The following is a 26,274-nucleotide window of genomic DNA, read 5'->3' as shown; positions in this document are numbered from 1 at the left end:
TTTTTTGCCTAATTTGTTTCGGAATGAAAGAACGTATAAATGGTTTTAGAAAAAATAAAAAAACCGGTCATTGGATATTTTAAATAGTCAACTTTTATCCATGAAATCTAGATTCTTTTATTATAAAACTTATCCAATTTTGATTTAAAAAAAAAAGTTTGTTATTTAACTCAATTGTAAAAACTGTTGCTACTACAAATTTTTAAGAATAACAACAATGATGACTGACTGACTGTTATTGCAAAAGGGTGTTGAACAATTAATTTTTTATTTTTATATTATATTATATTCTTTAAAAAACAGCAAGGCCATGCCATGTTACAATGAGGTTAAAACTTACTAACAATGCAAGTAGTATTTTAATGTGGGAGAATAAAATTTGTTAAACATTTCAAATACATTTGTAATTACATGTTTAGGTAGATACTTACAAAAAATTAAATGACAAAAATTAAAAAAAAAATGGTTATTGTTTAATTTATATTTTTGTAAATTGTCTCTAAATGTTTGTTTCCGTTAACCTTGTGTGGTTTGGTGTAACTATTACGGTTAACATTTTACTTTGGGTATAAAATTTTAATATTCGTAATGATAAGATAATAAAAACCCAGTTCATGGATACTGTTTTCGCTGAATGATAAAAATCATGATTTTTTACTTCAATCGTAAGAAAATTTTATTTTTATTTTATTCAAAATCAATACCACATTGACAACCAGTTCTCAGCCTATCTGCATTTTGATAAAATATCCTGTTCAATACAAATGTTGATTAGTTAAGGATGTATGAGCATGACAACAATGTTTGATTTAAAGGCTCAAAATTTGTTTGTAGGTAGTCTTTTACTCAAAGAATATGTGGTTAAAATTTCAGCTTAGGTATCCGTGCAAATTTTTAAGAAAAAAGTCATTAAAAATCGGTATAAAATACATTGGCTCTTATGGAGGAATCTCAAAAAACGACATATTTTGGAAGTTTTTGATAATTTTCATTTGGAATGAATGAAAACAAATTAAAAAAAAACTTTTTAATAGAAAGTAAACATATTAGCAATGAATTAGAAAAGAAAAAAAACTAAGTGTCACCGTCCATATAAGGGATGTAAGAGCAGGGTAGATTAAGGGTTGAAATTATTTTTATCTTATTTTCAACTTTGATGATGAATTTTGTTATAACTTCATGAATGTAGACGAAAAATAAGAACTAAATTTTTCGATATGTGTCTTGGTTTTCGAAATATCGAAAGCTAAATAATTAAACAAAATTTTCAATTTTCGATATTTTGAAAATTAAGCCAGATATCGAAAAATTGTATTCTTACTTTTCTTCTTATATCGTCAAGTAATAATATAAATTTATCATCAAAATTGAAAATATCTATTTTTAAATTTGTGCCCCCACTACCATGCTCATACATCCTTAATATAAATATCTGCCGGGAAACACAAATTATTTTAGTGCTATTATTTTGTATGATGTGTAAATCACGCATATGATAGAGTTTTTGTTTTCTCATAATAATACCTATCTATATTATAAGAGTAAGGTAATAATTCAAAAGGCGTGCCCTCAATATTTGTCGTGAGGTCGTGACAAAATTTAAATATATTATGCATCACATACTTACATTATACAATACATGTATGATATATAATAAATAATATAATAATAATGATAATCACAATAATATGTAATATATTGTGATACACTTTATTTATTAATAACAAGAATTGGTACTTAATTCTAATAATATTTAAGTATCAATTGTTTATGTACTTACTTATATGCGTTCATTTAATTTGCGTGACTTCACTTTATCCTTTTTTTTATGACAAAAAGAAAACATTTTAAGATTATTGAAATTTAAATATTACAATTTAGTAGTTTGTGGGTTTAACTTAACTGTGGTATAAAGCAGGCAAGGGCAAGTTATTTTAAGTCGAAGTCACCATTGTTGTAACTTTATTGTGTGTCATAAACTCTATTGTGTGTCTCTTTATCCAAGATAGAGACGAGTATACGAAATACGAATCATCTACCTATCTCAGTTTCTCTAATAGTAATGGGATAGGTATAAAAAAAATGTTGTCTCTCTATCTTACTCGTATTTTAAGTTGCGCTGGGTAGGTTGTCACTGCCTTACTCGTAGTTTAAATGAGTAGTCCGAGGGACTTCTCTGAGTCACATTTGCCCATGCCTGGTATAAACTTTTTTAAATTAACTGTGAAGATACTGTGACGCTTTTCCTGCGTTTAAATGAGTTAAGTATAAAAAGGAACAACAACATTTTGCTATCTAATAATGCGTGTTCCTCTAATTGTTGAACAAATGCAATTATAGTAAACTAACCTGAAAGTTTGCTTTTAATGAACTTGTACGGCGTGTTTTTATAATGGACTTTTACGGTTTGTTTTGAATGGATATTTACGACGGACTTAACAATTAAGTATTAAGTTAATACATTACAATTTGCGCAAGTTTCATTTGAAAATTGAGGACACTTTTGCATACGCGAACATTTGAGATAAAGATTTGCATTCTCGGACATACAAAATAACATTCGTTCTTTGTAACTCTAATAGGTACATAACAATTACAAACCTGATATATTTCTCTGCTATAATATAATAACAATATAATAAGTAATTATACTTACGTATGCTTGATCGGTCGTATGTATATTATAGTACCTATTAGAGATCTATTTGTTAATCATATTTACCGCTTAAAGGTTAACAAATAATGCAATCATATCGTTTTACATTTACTATAAATATATCTATTTTATTCTTATAACTACTATTTATACCCTGTATATACAGTGTGTCACATTTAAGATGAAGACACCCTCATATTTTCGTTATTTATAGGAATATCGATTTGAAATTTTGCATTTTATCTTCATTTTAAATGCGACACAACTGTATAAAATATATTACGAAAGCATATTAAGTTTAGTCTCAAGTTTGTAACGTTTAGAAATATTGATTCTATTCAATGAATAAGAAATTTTAAGAATTACAAATATTCGAATTGTATAATAATAATTATTCTAAGAACATAATAATTAGAAAACGATAATAGACATAGCAACAAGTATATAGAAACAAGTATAGTTATTTCATCTACAGGGGGGTGAGAAACTAGAAAACATTTTATATTTTGCATTTCAGAGATGAATAATTGCATATTAATTTTTCAGTCGAAGTCTAATCTATTGATTATCAATTTATAGTACGTATCAAAGTGTCATCGATCCTACAATTTTTATTTCCGCGAAGATGGTATGGGGGTGGATTTTCTATCTAAAAATCATAGGTTAAATGAAAGCTCCAACTAGCTTGAGAACTTTGAGTTAAATGAAAATAACTAACAAAAGTTCTAGCTGACGTAATTTAACACATTTTTGATTTTTAAACGTATTTCTAGCATGAAATTTGGTCAAGGTATGCTCTTCTTAAGGATGAACACTTTTCTTATTTTGTGATATTCGTGAAACCACCGAGTTATTTTCACCGAAGAACAGTTTTCCAGACAATCGTATATCGCATCGAAGAAAATAAGATCAAAAATGACTATAGGATAAACCTGAGAAAAAATAATCGCAAAGTTTTTGTCTCTAGTCTTATTCCTTTATCAAATTCCATGACTTATCTTTATAATGCTGACAAATGTACCGCTTAGGAAAAACAGGCTAGGTAAATAATTCAATTATGTTCACTATCTGTACTGCGGAATTTTCACACGGGTCGAACTAGTAATAGTTAATATATCTACAAAATATGAAATTATTTTTTCTATTATTAATTCTTTTGTTAACATATTTATTAAATATTAAAAAAATAAAATTAATTTAAAAATTTCTTTTTGTATTATTGTTCGACTACCTACGAAGTAAATAATTTTTAATATTTTCTTGAAATTAACTAAATATTTTATTATTTAATAAATTTTATACAAAGGAAATATAATTGAGTTATATACCCATAGCAAAATTATTTTTTATTTCTTTTATATTTCAAGTTAATCGTTTTGCAAACGACTGTTTATTTATTACAAGTTAGTACAAGGTCTTCAAGGAATCTTATTATATTGTAATTGTAATTGTGACATTTGAAAACAAAATCTATTTATGTTTGTTTTCTTAGTTAAACATCGAAGTGCTTATACTTGTATAAAATGTTAGGACGTTATCATTTTTCTATAAAAATATTCATTGGTTATGGATAAAAAATTTATATACCATCAATTGATAACCTTTTCCAATACATCATTTTCGCATCAACGGTTCTGAGACATTGAGGAACGAAGACAGTTTTTTTATTAGTTGTAATTTTGAAAAGATATTTTCACACGCGGAGCAGTTGCCAACTCTGTCGAATGGTTAATACGCTCCTGAAGGTACATGGTAAGAAATTTTTTGCCGATATCACTGAGTAAGTAAGGAGTAAACGCTATACTGTATGGTTTCGATTATTTTGATTTGCTATAAGATTTTTAACATCAGCAACATGAGCAAAAGTTGATGCTACTTATAATAGCATACTAGCAATTTTTATTAAAATGACAAAATAAGTTAAGAATAATAGAGTGACGAGCAGTGTGACAACAAACATAGCGTCTACACCTGATTGATAAGTGTATCGATAAGCACGCCAAAAACTATAGCTGGAAAAACAAGCGGCATTGCGAAATCTGCAATATTGTATGGGCCCCATTAATTATAATTATAATTGATTAATCTCCTTGTCAGTAGCCAGAAGTAAATTCGATTGCGCTTTAACTCTCACGGACACTGAGCCGGTTATTATAAAAACAACCATGCATTTCTTACCGTGTAACCGTTAAAAGAATGGTTGGAGACGTTTATTGCTCTTACATATTATTAGTGTTTAAGCAAAATAATTGATTCATACTTAATTGAACGTTCGGTAATAATCAAAACTCGATTTTGTTTATTTTAAGGCAGTAATTCTAAAACGAATGGTCTTAGAAGGTTTCGCTTTATGCACATTTGAGTTGAAAATATCATACTATATCTTCAGCTTAAAGAAATTTCCATAGAAGGCAAATTAAATGATAAATGTGCGAGGTCCTTTACAAAAAAATTCACACGCTTAATTGGTGTTACATCTATCCAAAACAGTATTTAAAAAATGATAGCTGCCTTATAATACGTTGTACTAATAAATAATGTAATATAAAAATTCTTGATATAGTAAATACAAAATCCTTGACTTCATTGTATACACAATAATCTGATCTTATTACTAATGTAATGCACCACTCAAACTAGCAGACTTGCTGGCAGACTTCTTAGAATTCCGTACCTACTAGTATAACTATTAACCATCCTTAAAATCATTGTACGGGGTGTTCTTTAATTTAACCTTGAAAACTATACTACGAGATTAAGCTCATCAAGACGAACGGAAAAGGTCTTTATCAAATTTCGATGGTGGTCGATCCAAGTGGTGGGGTATCAAATAAAAGAGCATGACGTGTGTACATGTGAGTTTTAGTGTAACTCGTACATGGGCAAACGTGGCTTACAATTAGAGAAGACACTCATCTAAAATATGAGTAAGACAGTGACAATTTAACCAATGACAACCAAAAATACGAGTAACATAGAGAGACAACAATTTTTTTCTACTTATCTCATTACTATAAGAGAAACTGAGATAGGTAGACGAGTCGTATATCTGTCTCGCTTCCTCCTCAGTGAGCAATGCGGTCTTGGATAAAGGGACATACAATAAAGTTTATGGCACCCAATAAAGTTATAAAAATACTAGTTTACTGAGGATCTACCCTCGATGATTCAATTTCACTGTCCTTTTCTGATAATCTTTTATTATTTGGCAAAATGAGATTGAATCTTACGTAAGAAGGAGGAGGGGGAGTTCGAGAAATCTTACGAAAACTTACGTGGGGGGTCCAAAATCTTCAAAATAGTGAATGTAATGTTACGTAATAAATGAATGGCCCCTTATGATTAAATCACTATATAATTATGTTTCTCCGGACTAGTATGGATAACTGCTTGTTTTCGTACACTCTGTATATGTAAATTAGATTATTTACACTCTGTATAATAAATATAGATGATGAATAAACTACTCTTCATCCATTTTATTTGTTGAGTGTTGAGAAATTATTAAATATAAATCAAACAAAGTTTAAATGCACGATATTACTATTTTATAACTCTATTAAATAAATAAACAGTTCATCTTGCTTGTTGTATAATAAGTAATACTGTATTGAATAGGTGTTGATGATTAAGTTCAACCTAAAAAGTAGTTTTAATGATGAATTAGTTGAGTTAAAATTACTATAAACATATGTATAATATTTTGAAAGCATGATATATGAATATGTACTAACTCTACTTGTTCATTTAATATTACTAAAAATATTTTAATATTTGAAAACATGTTGAAATTGTATAAAATTATGATTATTTTTTAACAAATTTGATTGTTTGCTAAAAATACTGTAATAGTGTTGAATTATTGCATTTAAGAGATATGCAAGGATTGGATAATATTAGGGATTTCAATAAAACTTTATAGATATATTTTTTGATTAACAAAGGTTCCAAAAATCACGAAAAATTTCTGGGTTATCGGGCTTTTTATTATTATTTCCTCGTTCAAAGTTGGCTGAAAAAATGACGAATCATGTAGATTATCCTTTTCAATTGGATATTTCTATATCAAAAAATCTAGAGAGTGTGATAAAAAACTATCTAAAATATTTAGACAATCTTGTAGTTTATAATAATACCATAAAAATATAAGGCTGTCGATGATATAAATATAAAATTTTAATTTAATTATGAGTTCATCGATGATCCATCATTTGACGAACAGAGACAACTATAGGTAGAGTATTGATGTCTATATTTTTTAAATTTATAAGTAGCACTTGTACACAATATATTATATATTTTTGTAGTTGCGGGGTATTGCAAACCTAAAAATAACTCATTATTTGACTACAAAGCATGTATTTGGTTTATATGTATGTACCGTCTCTATCATTTAATACTGAAAAAAGGATATTTTGGGTATAAAAATTAGAAAATGAAGCACCGAGGTAGCAATCAAACGAATCCTTAATCAGGTCAACCATTTGATCATTTTCATTTCAACGTGTTGTTGTGTTCTTAATTGAAAATAAATAAATAGTGGTCCAAGTCTTTATCACAAAGGCCCTCGGCAATAAATAGTTCCTTGAAAAATTCAATCATTTGTTTTTATTTTGGAAAGTGAAGGATTCTTTTATTAAGATTTTTAAATTCGAGTAATAGTCGAGTTTCTAAGATAAACTCCATTTGTAGTTTTTTTAAGTAAACAATTATAATCAATCAGTTTGATGACGATCCAATGTTAGCAGAAAAATATGAACTTCATTTTAACAATGAAATTTTCTAATTTAGAGCAAGGATAACATTCAGAGGGTATTTCATTAATATTTGTTAATTACTTCCGATTTTCAATATCAACACAAAACAAAACTTTCTTTACATTTTTTAACCTTGAAGTTATGTCAAGTTAAGAGACCATTAATTTATTTATTTATATTCGTAAATACGTACTTAATAAACAAAATATTATATTTAATAAAATTAAAATTATTAACAATAAAATTTTGTAACAAATTTCAAAATATGTAATACCTAAACGGATATAATATACCCCGTGTAGCTTTGATATAAATAAATTTATTTAGCAAAAAAATCTGTAAACTTCCTGCAATGCATAATAATTTAAAAAATATGGACATAAAAAATTTGTAATTTTTAATTAATGAGAAAAATTAAAAAATATACAACTATTGCAGTTTCTCCATATGCTTATAAATTTATATATTAAACAAAATATTAGCTAAACAACATAGTAGAACAGGATGTGTTTTGAACAGTACACTGAAAAAATGACTACCTCATCCCGATTTCATATTTAAATAAAGTAAAAATACTTTCAAATAATTTCCTAATGATTGGAACAAGTACAGCTAAATATTTGTATTTACAATTGAATGGGATTATCAATATGAATTCATTGATACAAAATCACTGAAGTTAAATAAACAAAATTATGCATTTTAATGATGGAAAATAAAATTGTACTTTGTTGGAATATATAATCGTGTAAATAAAGCGAATCGATGATTTAAAAGAAAATTTCTTTGCGTTTGCTTTAAATATATGATTTGTTTATTACGAATACATAGCTTTTATTTCTAGACCAAATGTGATTATGTCAACTACATGAAGATTGTTGTTACTAACTTACAGTTCAAAGTTAACTGTAAAAATGATGGATTATATTTGTTATCCTTTTCAATTAGATATTTCTATACCAAAAAATCTAAAGAGTGTGATAAAAAATTATCTGAAGTATTTAGACAATCTTGTAGTTTATAATAATACCATAAAAATAAGGTTGTCGATGATATAAAAACAAAATTTTAATTTAATTATGAGTTCATCGAAGATCCATCATTTGAGTATTGATGATTGAAGAGCGATATCTATATTATCAAATTTATAAGCTTCATTTGCACACAATATATTATATATTTTTGTAGTTGCGTGGTATAGTAAAGCTAAATAATTACTTGATTAGAAAGTATGTATTTGGTTTATATGTATGTACCGTGCAATAAACCAAAATTTTTTTACAATACTGTAGGTTTACAATCACCTTAAATCATCTGGTATATTTAAAAATAATTTTTTAAACAATACAAAAATAAATTACAACAACATCATTTCCTAACTTAACTATAATCTACAAACCACCCTTTAATTAAACAACTATTATACTGGATATATTTACTGCAGTTAGTGTCAATCTCCTACCCAATTGTCCACCCTATCACACCACATACCACATTGTAATAGAATTGAGTTTCCCAACATTTAATGGTAAAAGTTCTATTGTTGTTAAGGCTCGCTTCGCTTCTATTCATATAGGTGTGAAAATTATCATATATGGATATATAACAACGGACCAGGTGATATAGAACAATGTTCCACTTTTGAAACAAGCAATAGATATCGAAAAAAATTACTAGAAAAAGTTGCTTAGAATATTTTTTTTTCCCATATAAAGAATTTTCATGACAAAATTGGCATTTATAATTTTTTCATTATTTTGGTTTGAACTCAAAATTATTACAAGTTTATTGAAATATTTGAATACATAACACTCACTATTAAATTATCAATTTGTCCAGTTTTTACATTCCATAGTTATAAAATTAAAAAATCAACTTCAAAAATTAAAAATGCGAATTTTGTCATATGAAAATCGGTATAAATAGAAACTAAAAACAACAGACGCGTGCTAACTCGACTCCTTTAAAGGAATGACCAACAAGCCGTGGAGGGTGAACGTACTCACAGGGTGAACATAAAGGCCAAAAAACCATATATGTACTACTCCTATATTGCGAGCAGAGTGAGAGATACGGGCGAAAACATCACGGTGCAGACGATATATTCCTCTCTTTCTTTCGACGCAGGAAGGTGACTGTTTTTCGCCATATCCACTAACGGATTCGTAATCTACGTAAAAAATGATTTTAATATTTGATTTTTTCCCGACGATATAGGAGCATTTTAAATAAAAGCCGCTAAACTGAAAAAGCAGAAACTTTTACCATAAATTTTTGAAAGAGACAAGAAATACTTTTTTTTCTGTTAAGCTTTTGCCACAAAGCTTAGCCTAGAAAATTTTTGATGATACACTTGGTAATGATACGAAATAAAACAATTGTTTATTTATTATTATGGTAATATTAAATCTCGAATGAATGTAATGTTATCATTAAAAGTTTATTATTCCATATCGTAGATGTGTACAGCAGACAGAGTTTAAGACCGTGAGCTCATAACCAATTAAATTATAATAGAAAAATTATTATCTATAATTAACGATTTGGTGTTAATTAAAATTAGGTCAAAATTTCAATTTCTATCAAAAGTTAAAGAGTTGAAAATTTTAGGTGACTTCAAAAGTGAGTCTTTTAGATACAAAACCCGTTCATTTGAAGTTATAGTGAGTCTATTAGATACAAAACCCGTTCAATAATATGGGGATCAAGGGGGTCAAAAATGACCGCCATATTTAAAACCAAGCCAAGCACTGACATTCAACACCGTCTATATATAGTATTTCAACGAATAATTCAGTCAATTATTTATTTTCACTTGTTATTACTATTTTTTTCGGCAAATTGAGTTTATGAAAACAGTTCTTAAAGTCTGCCATCAAATTTTCATTCATTTTCAATCCCATTCGTTGTATTAAAACCACCAAGCTATACTAGTTCCGTTAGTTAAAACGTTGGTGATATAAAATCAATGACCGTCTACTCACGGCGAAAATTTAAATTTTCTGAATTAGAAAACTTAGTTTTATTAATCCTCCAAAAGATAGATAAAAGGAATAATAGATTTTTCATTTCGTTATGAACTTACGGATTTTGACATATGCGTATATCACTAATAATAAACATAATAAACAAATAGCAATTGTTTTTAAAATATGTATCGGGAAAATATTGTGATTCAGTTGATGGCATACATAAGCTCTTTGTTCATGTCTCCAATATGCCTAAAAAGTAGAAACCCGAAATAGATATTACTATTTTATTGGAAAATTTGAGCCTTTTTAAGATATGTAGGTGGATTTTAAAGTTTCTGACATTGAATTTATGATCAAATTGGTTCAATTTTCACTCCTCCCCTCTTTTCGATTACATAAGTAGACCCCCAAAATAAAAATACCATTTTTTTGGCCAATTTAAGACTTTTAAAGACGTTTAAGAGTCAATATGTTTAATTTGCAAAAACAAGGTATTTTTTATTTCGGGGGTCTACTTCTGTAAGCCAATTTGATAATAAATTCAAGATCAAAAACTTTAAAAATCCCCTTACATGCCTTAAAAATTAAAAAAAAAAATTATTTCGGGGGATAATTTTTTGAAAGCAATGCAAATAATCGCAAATCAACACACCCAACAAACAGTTTTTTCGTAGGAAAAAGGGTTGTATAGTATACTAAACAACAGCCTTTGTATTCCTAGAAAATTCATTCGTTTACATGAATAAAAACGTGTTAAAAAGATTTAATAAACTGTGTATGACGGATCAATCATTGAATTTAATTATAATTTAAAAAATAAACTTATTTATTTATTCTTTATATCGAGGAAAATATAATGTAAATAATTGTATGTAATTTAATGTAATGTAGTGTAATATAATGTAAATTAAATTATCAAACAATATTTTGTAAAAAAAATCTCCAGCAGAAAATTACAAACTAATAGAAAATGAAATACTAACTTCCGTTGTGGTAGTTAAAAATTGTATTAAGTAGGAAATTTCCAATTCTTTAATATATGTAATATATGCTTAGAAATAGTCCTAAAAATTATTAAATAAACAAAAAAAAAACATATTAATAATTGATAAACTTTTAGAAGGATTTTGAAAGTTAAGAAGGCATATTTCCACTGTTTCAAAACTGAATGAGGAATTCTTTCGCCAATCAATTTTCTTCAGATAGCTTTTTATTTGATTCAAGAAATTAACATTTGACTGTTTCTGTGGAGGGCGAAGGATGTACAAAAATTGGACCACTCTTCCGACAACATTCGGAATATTAATCTATAAGTTTTTCTGAACAAGAATCAATTGATAAAATGCGGTTCTCTATTTTTGCACACTCAACTCTATCTAACGCCTGTTCTATATGGTATTAAAATTGTAGCTATTCGCATCGTGCGTGAGTTTTTTTGGAGGCGTTTCCATGGTAACGATACACTTCTTTAATTATATAATTCTATGGATGCATATATAATTGTATGGATTGCATTTATGACTTACATTGAAAATTTAATATTATTGTCTCACAAATTTAAATAAATAATTATGATAATTTACATTTGAAAAATAATATTTGTGCAATTTGATTTCTTATTTTAACAATTTTTAATGCATTAAGGATAATTAATTATTTTTTTCAATAATTTTAATTTGACATTTTCTATAACATTAAAATGTAAAGAATTGCAAATTAGTCATAACAGCCTCCTTTAACGACAAAATTTTTCACTTAAAGCGCTGGCATCGATTTTATTGTCCCTACCATGACTACGCACACAACGAATTCTTAAATTTTTTAAATAATATCAATATGGAAGTAATTATTTTTTATAAAGCATAAAGTAATTGTTTAAAAATATTAATTATTTTTTTGAAAGCAAATAATATTGCTTCGTACCTTTCAATCTCATTTTTTATAGAGATTATAGGGATCGTACTTGTATTATATTTACATTTCTAATCCAAACACAATATTCTCGTGTTGAAAATTATTTGTTAAGATTGAATCGATGTGATATGTTATTGTGTCTGATTTCTTGTCAAGATAAGTAAAAAACCTTTATCTTTTGTGTATTTTATCAGAATTCAATTCGCACTAGAACCCAATGTGAATTTGTAAACTAATTGGTTATAAATTTTATTATGAAGTTAAACTCGATAAAATTTAAAACAAAACTTTATAATATTGGTATTTAAAATTGACATTTTTTATTGGTTAGTCAGTCATCATTTAAATATTTTTAATTGATTCTTTTATATCTTAACTGTCATATGCTGACGTTTTGATTTATGGTTTGAAGAATCTGATTTTTATCTTAAAATAAAGTTTATTTGATTTGTTAAATTTGATTTAATTTTAAGTACCTATTTATTTATCAATTTACCATCGTAAACGATATCTCGGATCGATTTTTGTAATTCTCTCGAAAACTATCAGCCTAATCGTTAAATGAACCCGATTTTTGAATTTTTTGGGTCAAAATTACCTTATAAACTGAGTTTCATCGAAATTGGAAAGCATAAAAAATTTCTCGATTTTTTGCAATTTTTTTAAGGGGTACCTCTTAGAAAAAAATCGAAAAATTGAGAAAATTTTTTTCTTGCGGATTTTGATAAAACTCAGTATAAAAGGTAAGTTTGACCCAAAAATTTCAAATATCGGGTTCATTTGACTATTGGGCGAATAGTTGCTGAGACAAACGATATCTCGGATCGATTTTTGTAATTATCTCGAAAACTATCAGCCCAAGCGTTAAATGAACCCGATTTTTGAAATTTTTGGGTCAAAATTACCTTATAAACTGAGTTTCTTCGAAATTGAAAAGCATAAAAATTTCTCGATTTTTTGCAATTTTCTTAAGGGGTACCCCTTAGAAAAAAAATCGAAAAATTGAGAAAAATTTTTTTATTGCGGATTTTTATCAAACGCAGTTTATAAGGTAAGTTTGACCCAAAAAATTCAAAAATCGGGTTCATTTGACTATTGGGCGAACAGTTGCTGAGAAAAACGATATCTCGTATCGATTTTTGAAATTTTCTCGAAAACTATCAGCCCAACTGTTAAGTGAACCCGATTTTTTTAAGTTTTTTGTAAACAATAACCTTATATACTGAGTTTCATCGAAATTGGAAAGCATAAAAATTTCAATTTCACACAATTTGACATCAATATATGAAAGTGATTTCCATAACTTTTTATTCATTAAATTTTGTTTAATAATTAATTATATAAAATTAATAACGAACATGTTTTTTTTATTATAATTTGTAGGATGGGTTCTTAATAAATTTTTTTAAATGAAATTAGATAACCTTGTCCATAAAAAAAAAGGTTTTAGGTGTGGTAGCCACATTTACAATGCAATGAATATTCATAATAAACTGCCGATTCGGTAATAAAAGATCTTCATATATCATGTGAATGATGAATCTTAATAATTAAATAGCAGATCCTATTTTAGTAGACAAAATTTTATTATTGAAATAGACCACAAAAAAATGTTAATATTATAATAAAATTTTTTTAAATAAAGCATGATAAGCCTGTGGCATATTTTTCATACAAATAAATAATCAAGTATAAGATAGATCCTCCTTTGTTTAAAAAATAACCATTCGAATAATTATATTTTAGTCACGAAGAATCATTTTTGTTAATTTTACAGCATGAGGACTTCAACACTTTAAATAGATAATAATAGTACATGCAAATTTAAAATCAATTTTGTTAATAAGCTTATAAAAGTCTTGAATTATTCATTTAAACTTTATTAAGACACGTAAAAAGATAAAAGAAGTATTAATCTATTATACACAGGGTCTCTCTAAAAAGCATGGACAATACTCCACCACGTATATTATCTCAAACATTGAGAAAATAAAATTGTACCTACTTATTTGGAAAATATAATCGTGTAAATAAAGGAAATCGATGATTAAAAGAAAATTTCTTTGCATTTGCTTTAAAATGAGTATTTGGTTATTATGATCGCATATATATCATGTCTAGTCCATATGTGATTGAGCCAACTTCATTAAGATTATGGCTATCAGTTAACAAAGAGTTTGAAAATAAACATATTGATCACTTTTACAATATTTACCATATTTTATGGTATATACGTCTAACAAGCATCGATAATAATATCAATATGTCACTGGTTCAAACCTAGCAGGTATAAACCTTTTATTTTTTGTTACCTGTTCGTGTAGTTGTGACAATCACATCAGTATTTTGTTAAAATATTTATAAGTGGTAGAACCAATCAAAATAAATTGTTTAAAACTATGTTGTATTTCAAAACAACAGTATTTGAAATTTGTTAGACAGTATATTACTTTCATACAAACAACCCATGCGTATGTGACAATTCACCATTCAACCCCGTACGGTAGTTGTATCACATTCGTGGCACCATTCGCCATATACAATGTCACGATGAGGTTGAGACAACCTCACATCAGTTGGTATTCAGAATTTTTTTTCAGTGTAATAGTTGAAAACTTTAAATACGGAAGCCTTATAGACACATTCTCGATTATTTATTACCTAATCATTATAATTGTCAAATAAATTTTAATCCGCCAATCAATTTTAAAATATCATCTCAAAATTAATCTTCTAATTAATGCCCAAGGTTGATGATCATCATTATAAAAAACGTAAACATTTCCAATAAACAACAAAGTTATTTTTAAATTTCTTCCGCTGTTTTCCATGTAATTAAATATTCAGTTATGCGACCTTTCAAATATATTATGGGAAGATGATTTCATTTAATCCTATAAAAAAACTAATGAGAATTATCATTGTTAATTAATGACTATTAAAAGTGGTAAATTACTGTATTTTTTGTTTTTTATAATAAAAAAAGTTAATTTTTTGCATTACTTTACATTTAATCATAATCATAAAGGACTTCAGGCATTTCATGACCATGGTCAAGGCTTTCAATCAAACATGTGATTATACTGAATAATTTAACAGGTTTTTTTTATATAATCAGGAAAAATATTTCTTGATACTTTGTAACTTAAAATTGGAAACTGATTAATTATTGTTATTGATGGCTTAGATAAACTTTTATGATCGTGACACTTTTATTTCTTAATCACTTATAAATTTGACAACCACCTTCAAAGCCCACCTAAAAACACATAAAATATACATGTCTTGTGGCGATAAATAATCCACTATTGGAAATTACCGTTTGTAGCGTTCAAAAATATTCATGGTACAAACAAAATGTGGTATGGGTATTCAAAAATCACCACAACTAGTCTATTTTCTTTTGTCCGTTTGTCTGTCGTTATCGCGATAACTCAAAAATGAAAACTTACTTAAAAATAATACTTACCTGTATTTATTTAATTTGATTACGTGAAGGAGTAAATCAATTAATTGGATTTTTTAACTCTAACCATGGGTGGCGGGAGGGGTTGCAAGTGCATCCCTTTGCACCTCCATGCCGGGAACGAAAATACACAGAAAAAGATAACGAAGATAAAAAATAAAGGAAATACACAGACAGATAAAAGATAATTTTGTTATAGTCGTCGTTTGAATAAAAAGGCATGGCGTCTGGCTTGCTGCCAAATTTGCTTTTCACCTTGTCAATAAATTTAGTATACGTCTCTACTCCTCTAACATTCCGAACCTCGGATGCTCAACAATCTCCAGTCAATATTCGCTGTTATTTCCTTTATGGGATAATATTCTAAAAAGCTCTAAACTCCTCTCGAACATCGTAAGTCTGTACAGATAGATATAGCTATTAATGCTCTTATTTTTTTAAGATATACAATTGAATGATTGTACCTTCCTTGCGCTCTTGGATAAAAAATTTTTAGTAAAGTCACAAAGCTAGATTCGCATTTATATTAAACAGCAATGCTTTAATAAAGCTTCTTTATACAAAACAGAATTATTATATATTTTATTACATATAATTAAAAATATATTCAATAAAATTAATTAAATCAAATGCTAATTAAATTACATTGGATGCTATATTGTTGCTGCTGATGTAATACAATATATTTTTCATATAGTATGTAATTTAAAAACCTTTGAGTACAAATCAATTAAAAACTTAACGATTAATGCATATTTAAATGTATTTGATTATTAATTATTAATTTTATATTTTATTAATATATTAATGTTTTTTTATTTGTAATAATTAATAAGATATTACGTAATTAATGTCTTAATTTTTTTAAACCATAAGTAATTATAATTTCTTTCATATGTGCAGTCGTGTCACGATTTATAAATTAGCAATCGATTACTACATATTATTCTATCAATATTTTAATTATTTTTAGTAGTTCTTTTTAAAAGTGATCTCAATCGTGCGCTTAAATATTAAATTACAAAAATCTACCTCCTACAATCAATTACTAAAATCAATCTCTCAAAGATCTCGGTATCTATTAAAATAGAATCGGGATAGCTGGAAGTATCGAGCCACCTCTTCAAGTTTAATTGGAAAAATATAGATTGCAATTACCTGTTATCAAAATTTTCAAGTACCGCTTTAATTTAAAAATAAACTCTCGCTTAATATGGGACTGATTATCGAGAAACCGTAACCTCCGTTAGTAGTGTCGTTTCTTATTTTAAATCGATAATACATAAATCACTTATGAGAGTAACAACAAAGAATCATTTTCATTGGATTTTTCGCAATATAGGATTTTTTATAACTTGCCATTTTAATTGAATAGTTTTAAATTGTCTAAGTAAATATTCATTTGTATCTGAATTCAATCTGAATTTATACCTTTTACTGATATCAATTTGTTTAATGAGTATGTGGCTTCATTATAATTTATTCAGGTAATTTCGCTTATTTATTTTATCAATTAGTCTTCATGCAAATTACTTAGCCTAGTTTTTTAATCAATTTTTATGAAATATTATTACTGGAGTAAATCTAAGCAAAAAAAGGCTGTTATATGGATTAAAAGTTCGAGCAGCGAAACTTTGGGGTTTTTCTTTTCACATCAAAATAAGTATTTTTTGAAATTTTTTACTTTCCCGGAGTGGTGCAACATGTTTAAAAAACAAAATGGCGTCAAAAATGAAATTTTTTTGACGTATGAAGGGGTTTTTGGGGTCGCTGATCTCGAATTTTGCAATAGATTATCAAAAACAATTGTAATATTTTTAGGGGGTGTACTTATTTGGGCCAAAAGTTCGAGATCAGCGACCCCCAAAACCCTTTTATACGTCATAAAAATTTTGAATTTGCAAAAAATATGAAAGCGGGAGGGGAAGGGGTGGATGTTGTAAAAAGTGCTATATTAATAAATGCATCTAAAATTTTGGGTTACTTTAGCATTTTAAACTATTTTGACCTCTTTTTAAAATCTTTTAAGATACATTTATTCCATACACCCCTTCCCCCTTACAGCGCGGGGGTTAAAACTTAAAAATTTTGCTTTAAACCATATAGACCTCTTTTAAAAATAGTTTTCTCATGTCAAAGCAAAAAACACCCCCCAAAGCCAGTCCATACACCCCCCAAACAATTATTTCCAGAAAGTGTTAAATTTTCCGTTTTTCGCAAAAATATGGATCAAGGAGTCATTTTACGGGTAAGCCACTTATTATAAAATCGAAAGATAATAAAAAATGCTACAATTTAAAAAAAAATTTAACCTCGTAGGACAAAATGGCATAAAATGGCAGCCATTTTAAACAATTCCCTAAATTGGAAATTTTGGCCGAACTATTTAACGGATTTCGCTAAAATTTTAACCGAAAGTTGTAAGTAATAAAACCTACTATTGATATTAGTTTCATTAAAATCAATCGAATATTTTTCAAGTTATAGTCAAATGAACTGTTTTACCATATGTATGTATACATATATATATAACTGGGAGGGGAAGGGACGAAACCCCACCAAAAAATTATGAGTAGTAGTTCTTAACATGGACTACAAACCTACCAAATTTGGATATGCACCGATGCCTCCTTTTGCGAATATAAAATAAAAATGATAAAATTTCTGAAAAAAATTTCATTTTTGACGCCATTTTGTTTTTTAAACATGTTGCACCACCCCGGGAAAGTAAAAAATTTCAAAAAATACTTATTTTGATGTGAAAAGAAAAACCCCAAAGTTTCACTGCTCGAACTTTTAATCCATACACAAGGCGTAATTTCACTCTACTATATCATAATTATCTAAGTTAATGGAAAAAATTAATGAAGTTTCAACATTGTCTTCTTGCATCAACTAAGAATTAAACAAATGGATATGCGTGTTCTCTAAGGCCAGCCCAGATCATTAACTTTCTGATAAAGTAAATTATTTTTTTTATTGATAAACTATAATAAAACTATTGAAGTTGGCTACAATTTCGAGTTTGAAGAAATCCCAACAATTGAAATGAATTATAAATATACGGGTCTGTCTGTGAATGAAATAGCATCGATTATGTCGAATTGAATCTGTCCAATCGAATAATTTAACGAATACTTTACGAACTTTATATTTTAAAAAAGAATCATAAAATGTTTTACATTTTATTATGAAAAAAATTTGTTATAAAAAGTGAACATCAAAGTAATTGGCAAAATGCGACGATGAACACAATTTGTTTTTTATGATATAGATTGTAGAATATCCTTTTAAATATACAAGAAAATTTCCTTTTAGAATAAATCATTTACACATAAATGTGTTAAGATGGTATTTAATTTTCTTAAAGCGAATATTTTTATACATATATGGAAAATTAATTTTATTTTACATTTTATTTTACATAATAAATTCATTTGATTCTTATAAGTGTTGTGTCTATTAAGAATGACCGAAATTTAAACTTAAATTACAAGCTTCTCATGATTACAGCACATTGAACAACGTTGCCGTTTATACAATTCAATTTGGAATGAGACTAAATATTGATCAAAAAGTAATTTCGTAAACTAAACGGTCAATCACATCCTAATTAAACACAAAACATCCCTAATTTGTTTATTTAAGTATATTTAGTTTTTTTGCAAAGTATTCATTACCAAGGCAATTTTAGATTTAGGATTGAAATTATTTGTATTTTATTTTAGCCAACCAATATAACCTTACCTAACCTATTTTTTTGTTAAAGCAAAGAAAGTTTAAGAAACATTTTTATCTTTAATCAAATTTCACGTAGTAGAACAAGGCTGAGTTATCTATCTATATTAATTATTAAAACATAATATTTGAATTATTATTAATTATTAAAAATAGAAATAGGTAATTATTAGTTTCAATAACACATATTATAATATAACTAATTTAGAGATGATATAATTTAAATTTTGTACATAAATTTAATTAAATATTTTATACTATTATAATTGATGTAAGATAGATAATTAATTAAAAGTTTGTATAATATGTACTCGAGTTATAATTTTATAGACAATCATCTTAACTTCTGTAACTTATTATTTATTGTACGAACTGAACTGTATTTGTATTGTTACCCTATGCTATGCTGTACTATGTACTATACCGTGCAAGTTAGATTGTTTGTTACTAACAGTGTAGGACATACATATTAATTATAATATTTTATTATTGCCTTGATATGATAATATTTAGTGCAGGCGCTGAATAAATTTCGTATGCATTTAAAGGTCCCACCGATCAAGTATTGTATTTCGCCGTTATTTGACCCACTGAATCCGAATTTTCAACTTGCTTATCGCTCAGAGTGGGGGGAAATTTGTTATACATAAATTAATTGTTTATACGGCCATAGCTCCTAAACTATTGGAAATTTTAATAATTTTAATCTAAGTGAGAGGTATTATATACATGTGTTGTAAGATGCGTGGAGAGTGCGAGTTTTCATAGTTGAATAGATGAACTACAAGAGATAAGCCACGATACAAGTCACTTTTGCAATTTCATATAAGACCTATAATACCTCTTACTTAAATGCTTTGCTTAACGCATGTACTCTGTCATATTCGTGACATTTATATGCCTAGATGTAAATCGAACATTCTGTATAATGTTATAGCTATATCACTTTGAATGGTAAAACTCGTGCATTTTTTGTGACACAGAATGTACGTTAATTTGATGGGTCAATTCAAGCGAAAATATTTGTCGGGATATTTGAATTAAGAAAAATATTTTTGCTTATATTATGTCCAAGCATGAAAATTTTGAAAGAGATGTGCAAGCGGAAATTAATTTTTTAAATTTTTAAAGAAAGTTTTACAAAATAAATTCTTGTATAATTATAAATGTAAATATACACGATAATAGTAAATATATTAAACCATAATTTCCTAGGAAATTAAATTCCATTTAAAATTAAGAATATTTATAATAAATTAGCATTAAACATTATTATAAACATATTAAAAAAAAAGTGTTAAAAAACAAAACAATAAAATGTTAGTTTAAAACAAAACAATTAAATGACTAATGTCTGTAATTATATAAAAACGATGAAAGATGATAAATACGTAATTATTTAAAATAAATTAAAACACTACCTGTTGTGTTGTGTTCAATATGATATGATAGCCTTGATCAATGATTTGTTAGCGAATCAACCGTTCTCTTTATTATCCCTATATATTATAAATGTGAAAGTAAGGATGTTTGTTTGTTTGTTACGCTTTCACGCAAAAAGTAACAAATGGTTTTTAATGAAACTGTACAGCAATATAGCTCATACATTAGAATAACACATGAGCTATAAATTAAAAAGATCTGACATTTGCTATTTTAAAGATTTATGTAAAAATTTAAAATAGTAAATGTCACAATTAATGGCTACCTTTTCTGATATACTCAATGAATTAAGACTACTTTACAATTTAAAAAATTGAAAACTGTGCATATCTTTTAGCTGCGTAAAACAATCCCCTCAAGTGTTCTGAATCGTTGATAAGTGAGATCAAAAGAGGTGGAGGCTATAAAGCGGTGGGTTTTACTTTTAAGCCCAGTGAAGCGGGCGGGTATAAAGCTAGTTTTAAAAATAAAATTAAAAATCAATATCACTTTTACGTCAATTATCATATTTTTAAAATATTATACTCATCCGGATTTTTAAAAGTACGAAATAATAAGCGAATTAAAACCCAGGCGGATTTAATAATTATTTAAGAGAATGGAATTTGTAAATTATAAAAATATGAATTACTAATATCAAAATCGTGATTGAAAAATACTCTTTCCTATAAATATAATTTGCATGAAATATTTAATAACAAATGATACAAAAAAAAATACCACAAATTAACCTTAAAATAATTACTATTAAAGAAAACGTATTATTTCTATTTCAAGTTTCTTTTTAACGAATTTTTTTATGCGGTTAATATTGGCATCGAAAGGAACAATTTAAACGAAGCTGGTGAACTGAAAATCCTTAGAATTTTATGAAATACTTAAATTCGATAATTTAAACAATAAGAAAATTCGCCACAATTTTCCCGGAAATTAGAAAAAGAAATATCTCTACAAAATATAAAGAGTAATTTTTGGGTAACAGAATATAAATATTAAAAAAACCTCGTGTCCTTGAATTAGTAATAAGTTTGAGTAGTTTTTGTCATCCAGGATTGTATGAAATCTCAGACAAAAATAATATTTTTTTTGTGTTTGATTAGAATTAATAATATTTTTACAATCAATACAATTTTTTAAGTTTTTTTTTGTTTTATTTTTGCAGATGGATTTGAAGAAAGATCCCGGATAAAACGGCCTCGTGCTCCAGTAGCACCAGAACCACGTATAGAAGAACCAGATCAAGATTTAAATGAACGTGAGCCATTAAAACAACCTTTACCTCCAGTGGGATTCCTAAGCCCATCCGTTTTGGAATATTTGGAATTAGGCAAATCAATACCAGGTAATTTATGACAAGAATATCCAAAGTCACAAAGTTTGTAATAAATAGTGATGTGCCGGATATCCGTATACGTTTCATTTTTAGTGAATGTTTTATAAATCTTATTTATGACTTTTTTTAATTTTATATCAAAAAGAAGAAGTTAAAAGAGTGATTCCATATATGACATATTATGAAGTAATGATTTTGTTTATTTAACTTCAGTGATTTTGTATCAATGAATTCATATTTTAAATTAAACCCCATTCTATTGCAAATACAAATATTTAGCTGTTCTTTTTCCAATCGTTATTCAATTGTTTGAAAGTATTTTTACTTTATTTCAATATGAAACCGCCAACTTTGGGCATGCGGTTAATTTTTTTTTCAGTGTACATTTTTACCGATCCGGCATTTCAGTAGTAATGAATTAGTAAATAATGCTGTATGTATCCGTCCGCAAGGTGATTTCTTTAAAATTTATTCACTAGTTACATAAAAGTAACATAACGTTGAGTTCATGTAGTTGTATGTAAATAAATAAAAAACCTTGCTCCAAATTTAATGTTAAACACTAGTTTTTAATGTCATCAAGTTAAAATCCAATAATAATTATGGTTTTGTATATTATGATATAATTAAAGTACCTGCCATGGTATAATTATGTTCGGAAATAAATATTATATTTTTATATAAATCTATTAATGATTTTTATACTCAACTGTCAATGACTCAACTCACAACTATATTTATATACAATCCTAAGTTTGGGAAAAAACATATAGGAATAGGATTCCGTTAACAAATCTACTACATCACACAATCCCGATGAACAGTGTCCAATCCAGAGGGGGGCGAGCCGGACAAGGCCAGGAATGGCAAAAATGTCGGGCAACATATTCATAAAATATGATATACAATAATCTCGATGATTGGGAATCAATAAAACCAGAGATATTCCGAAATCCGGGATATTAAACACTGAAAAAAACACCTTTGGAACTTTGTATTTAAGCGAAACTGTTTCCGAATTGAATCAAATATTGGAATGATAAGTAGAAAATGTATTAACGTTTTCGGCTCGCGACGGTTGAGTTTAATGGTTAGAGATCCCGTTGGTCTAACTTGGCTTATAAGTTTTATTTTATCGAAATCGATAGGTAGTTTCAGGGGTAAGGTTGTGTACCAAGGGGAGAAATAATTTATTGTATTGTGCCTTTTTTTTAAATGTTGATAAAAATTATAGAAGGTACAATTATAATGATCAGAGGTCTATTTACCGTGATTTGATGACGCAATCATCCGGAAAAAGAACGTACGGAAACACAAAGTACATCCTAGCAGTTACACTTAACCGATAACATACTTAACCGATATTTTGTGACTTTGAATTTATTTTTTCAGTTGGCATTGAAAATAATTTATAATTAATAAATTCTATTTAAAAATTGTTTTAGGTCGTCCAGGAACAGATTATCCAATATTGGGTGACGTACCATATACCAATTTTTATTGCGACGAACAACCATATCCAGGATTTTTCGCAGATATGGAAACACGATGTCAAGCATGGCATTATTGTGATATAGATGGACGACAAGCAACATTCTTATGCCCCAATGGTAATATTTTATTTAGTAACATTCAGTTATCCAAAAATAATTGAGATTATAATATTAAAATAAATATTTACTGTGTACTTACGTGAAATAATTCACTAATTAACATCTCATCTAATCAAAACGTCCAAACTTACCTGAAAACAAAAGAGAAAAATGTCATTAAAACTTTGTTAAATTAATAAACCGTACAATAGCTAGCTACGATAAAGGTTGGAATACATTTGCTATTAAAGTGGAATATTTGTATACCCAATATATAATATGATCATCAAGGAATATTTCTAATCAAAATTTTGTAACGCTTAGAAATATTGATGACACAAAACAAAATTTTGGTATAGGAATTTATATAATTACTCAACTAGTACATTTTCGTTTGTACATTTGTCTGTCGGTCTGTCAGCACGACAACTCAAAAACTAAATAATTTTGCAATATATATCAAATATTTTGACCAAGTAATCAAATAATTTCTCAAGTTATTACGCAAATGAAAGTGTTACATAATTTGCTTGATAATGTAGCATTTAGCTGGAAATTTACTTAAAGACTTCAGAATAAACTTGGAATCAAACTAAATCGTGTTCATATTTTCGTTGCATTCAAAACTCATCAAGCACACTTAGCAACACAAAAGTAGATTATTGTAGGATCTTGAGCCATATTCTTTAATAAACAGTTTTGTGAAAGTCTGAAAAGCAAGTGTATTTTCTCTTTTACCCTTTCTAAAACAATAAGGTGCTCTTCAAATGTTCATTACTGTATATAAATTACAACTCATATGAGTACATGTTTAATACAGAGTGTCAAAAAAGTAACTTTCAAGTTCCCTACTACCAATGCCGTTTGAAATACTCGATTTCTGAAATTTCTGTTGTCGACGTAACAAAAAGAGTGAATTTTGATTTGATATGTAATTTTTTTGACGCCAAATATAAGTACAGAATGTCCCAAAAATAATAAATGTCTTCAACAAGAGCTTATATTTTTTGAGAAACAACTTTTGTTCAAAATATCATCGATTCGATAAAAATTTGAAAGAGTACTATAAATTTGTTTATGTCAGCCAATATTTATGCTTGAAAATCGTTTAAAGATATATGATGGCTGATTTACACCGACTAAAACTTTTGCCTGATATAAACGTAAACGCCCTTTTTTTTATTACCGCATAGTTTTCAAGATCAAGCTCTTGGACGAAAGTTCTTTAATTTTTTTTATTAAATTTGTTTTCATTCGTTTTAAGTGAAAATTATCAAAAACTTTCAAAATAGGTCGTTTTTTGAGATTTCTAATAGGAATCTCATTAGAGGAATGAGAGCCTTTGAATCAAACATTGTTGAAATGCTCAAAAATCCTTAAACAAGCATGAAAGCATTTTTCTAGCGTTCATTACTTTTGGGATAGTCTGTATAATAAAATAATATTGTATTTTGTAGATAGGTATTTAATTATTTAATACTAAATAGTAAATAATGTAAAATATTTGTATTTACAGGAACTCAATTTAGTCAAGCAGTGTTTGTTTGTGATTGGTGGTTTAATGTACGTTGTGATTTAACTAAACAATTATATCCGATAAATGCTCGATTATATGGTACACCACGTTTAAGTCCAACAAGACCACATCGAGTGATTACCAAACAACTTTTAGAAGATATCTTTAATAAAAAATAATTCAAATTATTTTTATTTTTATTTGTGTGCAGTATAGTGTGTTATTTTAATATTCTTACATCTTACATCTATGTCCATCCGATCCATATCTTACTTATAATAATTCTCTTTTTTTAAACTGATGTCATTTTTAAAGGTACACTCAATAGAATAAGATTAATCTCTTATTGAATAAAATTTATTAAATCCTTCGCTCAAATCAGATAAACAAAAAGAATGCAAAGTTAAAATAGAAAAGATTGACCTTTAAAAAAGACACGAAAACAAACAAATAATTGTAGATATTACAAATTTTAAGATAATTTTTAGTTGTTTAAGTATTATTTTTAAAAATTAATTGAATAATTTCTTAATTAATTTGTAAATATTATAAAAAAATTAATAGTTAAGTTTTTATACCTAATAAATAAATTATTTTAATTAAATATTTTTTTAATCAAAAGACCCGATGATTAACAAACAAATACAGACAGAGTTGATTGTTATAAATGTATTGTTAAATTAGGTAAATCATTAATAAAATCCAGCTAGAATACAAATAAAAACTAGCAACAATTTATTGTTCCTTTATTCCTTATTTTTATTGATTATTCCATTATTCCTTAGTATAAGTATTGACTTCGAAAGCAATAGTATAAACAAAACAGTAAAGGAAAAGCAAAAAGTAAAAAAAGTATTAAACTTTTCTAAGAAATTCAAGAACTTCAA

At 27.2% G+C, this 26,274-nt stretch overlaps 2 protein-coding genes across 3 annotated transcripts in view; one reads left to right on the top strand and one right to left on the bottom strand.

The window, feature by feature from the left end:
* Positions 1-26,274, bottom strand: part of LOC123294117 (RING finger protein 17-like) — a 159,468-nt gene that overhangs the window by 33,559 nt on the left and 99,635 nt on the right. The window lies entirely within an intron of this gene.
* LOC123293686 lies at positions 20,847-25,817 on the top strand. Its single transcript, XM_044874575.1, has 4 exons — positions 20,847-20,859; positions 22,085-22,288; positions 23,725-23,889; positions 25,388-25,817. The coding sequence occupies exons 1-4, from the start codon at positions 20,847-20,849 to the stop codon at positions 25,564-25,566; spliced, it is 561 nt and encodes a 186-aa protein (XP_044730510.1). The 3' UTR covers positions 25,567-25,817.

Source organism: Chrysoperla carnea, chromosome 2 (assembly GCF_905475395.1).
Source record: "Chrysoperla carnea chromosome 2, inChrCarn1.1, whole genome shotgun sequence".
NCBI lineage: Eukaryota > Metazoa > Arthropoda > Insecta > Neuroptera > Chrysopidae > Chrysoperla > Chrysoperla carnea.
The sequence above is the reverse complement of the archived record's forward strand: the minus strand, read 5'-3'. Positions and strand labels throughout refer to the sequence as shown.

Excerpts from the sequence above, each read along its gene's own strand:
- LOC123293686 (XM_044874575.1), top strand. Across the intron at positions 22,289-23,724 it reads ATTAGGCAAATCAATACCAG|GTCGTCCAGGAACAGATTAT; the intron begins GTAATTTATGAC and ends AAATTGTTTTAG. Across the intron at positions 23,890-25,387 it reads AACATTCTTATGCCCCAATG|GAACTCAATTTAGTCAAGCA; the intron begins GTAATATTTTAT and ends TTGTATTTACAG.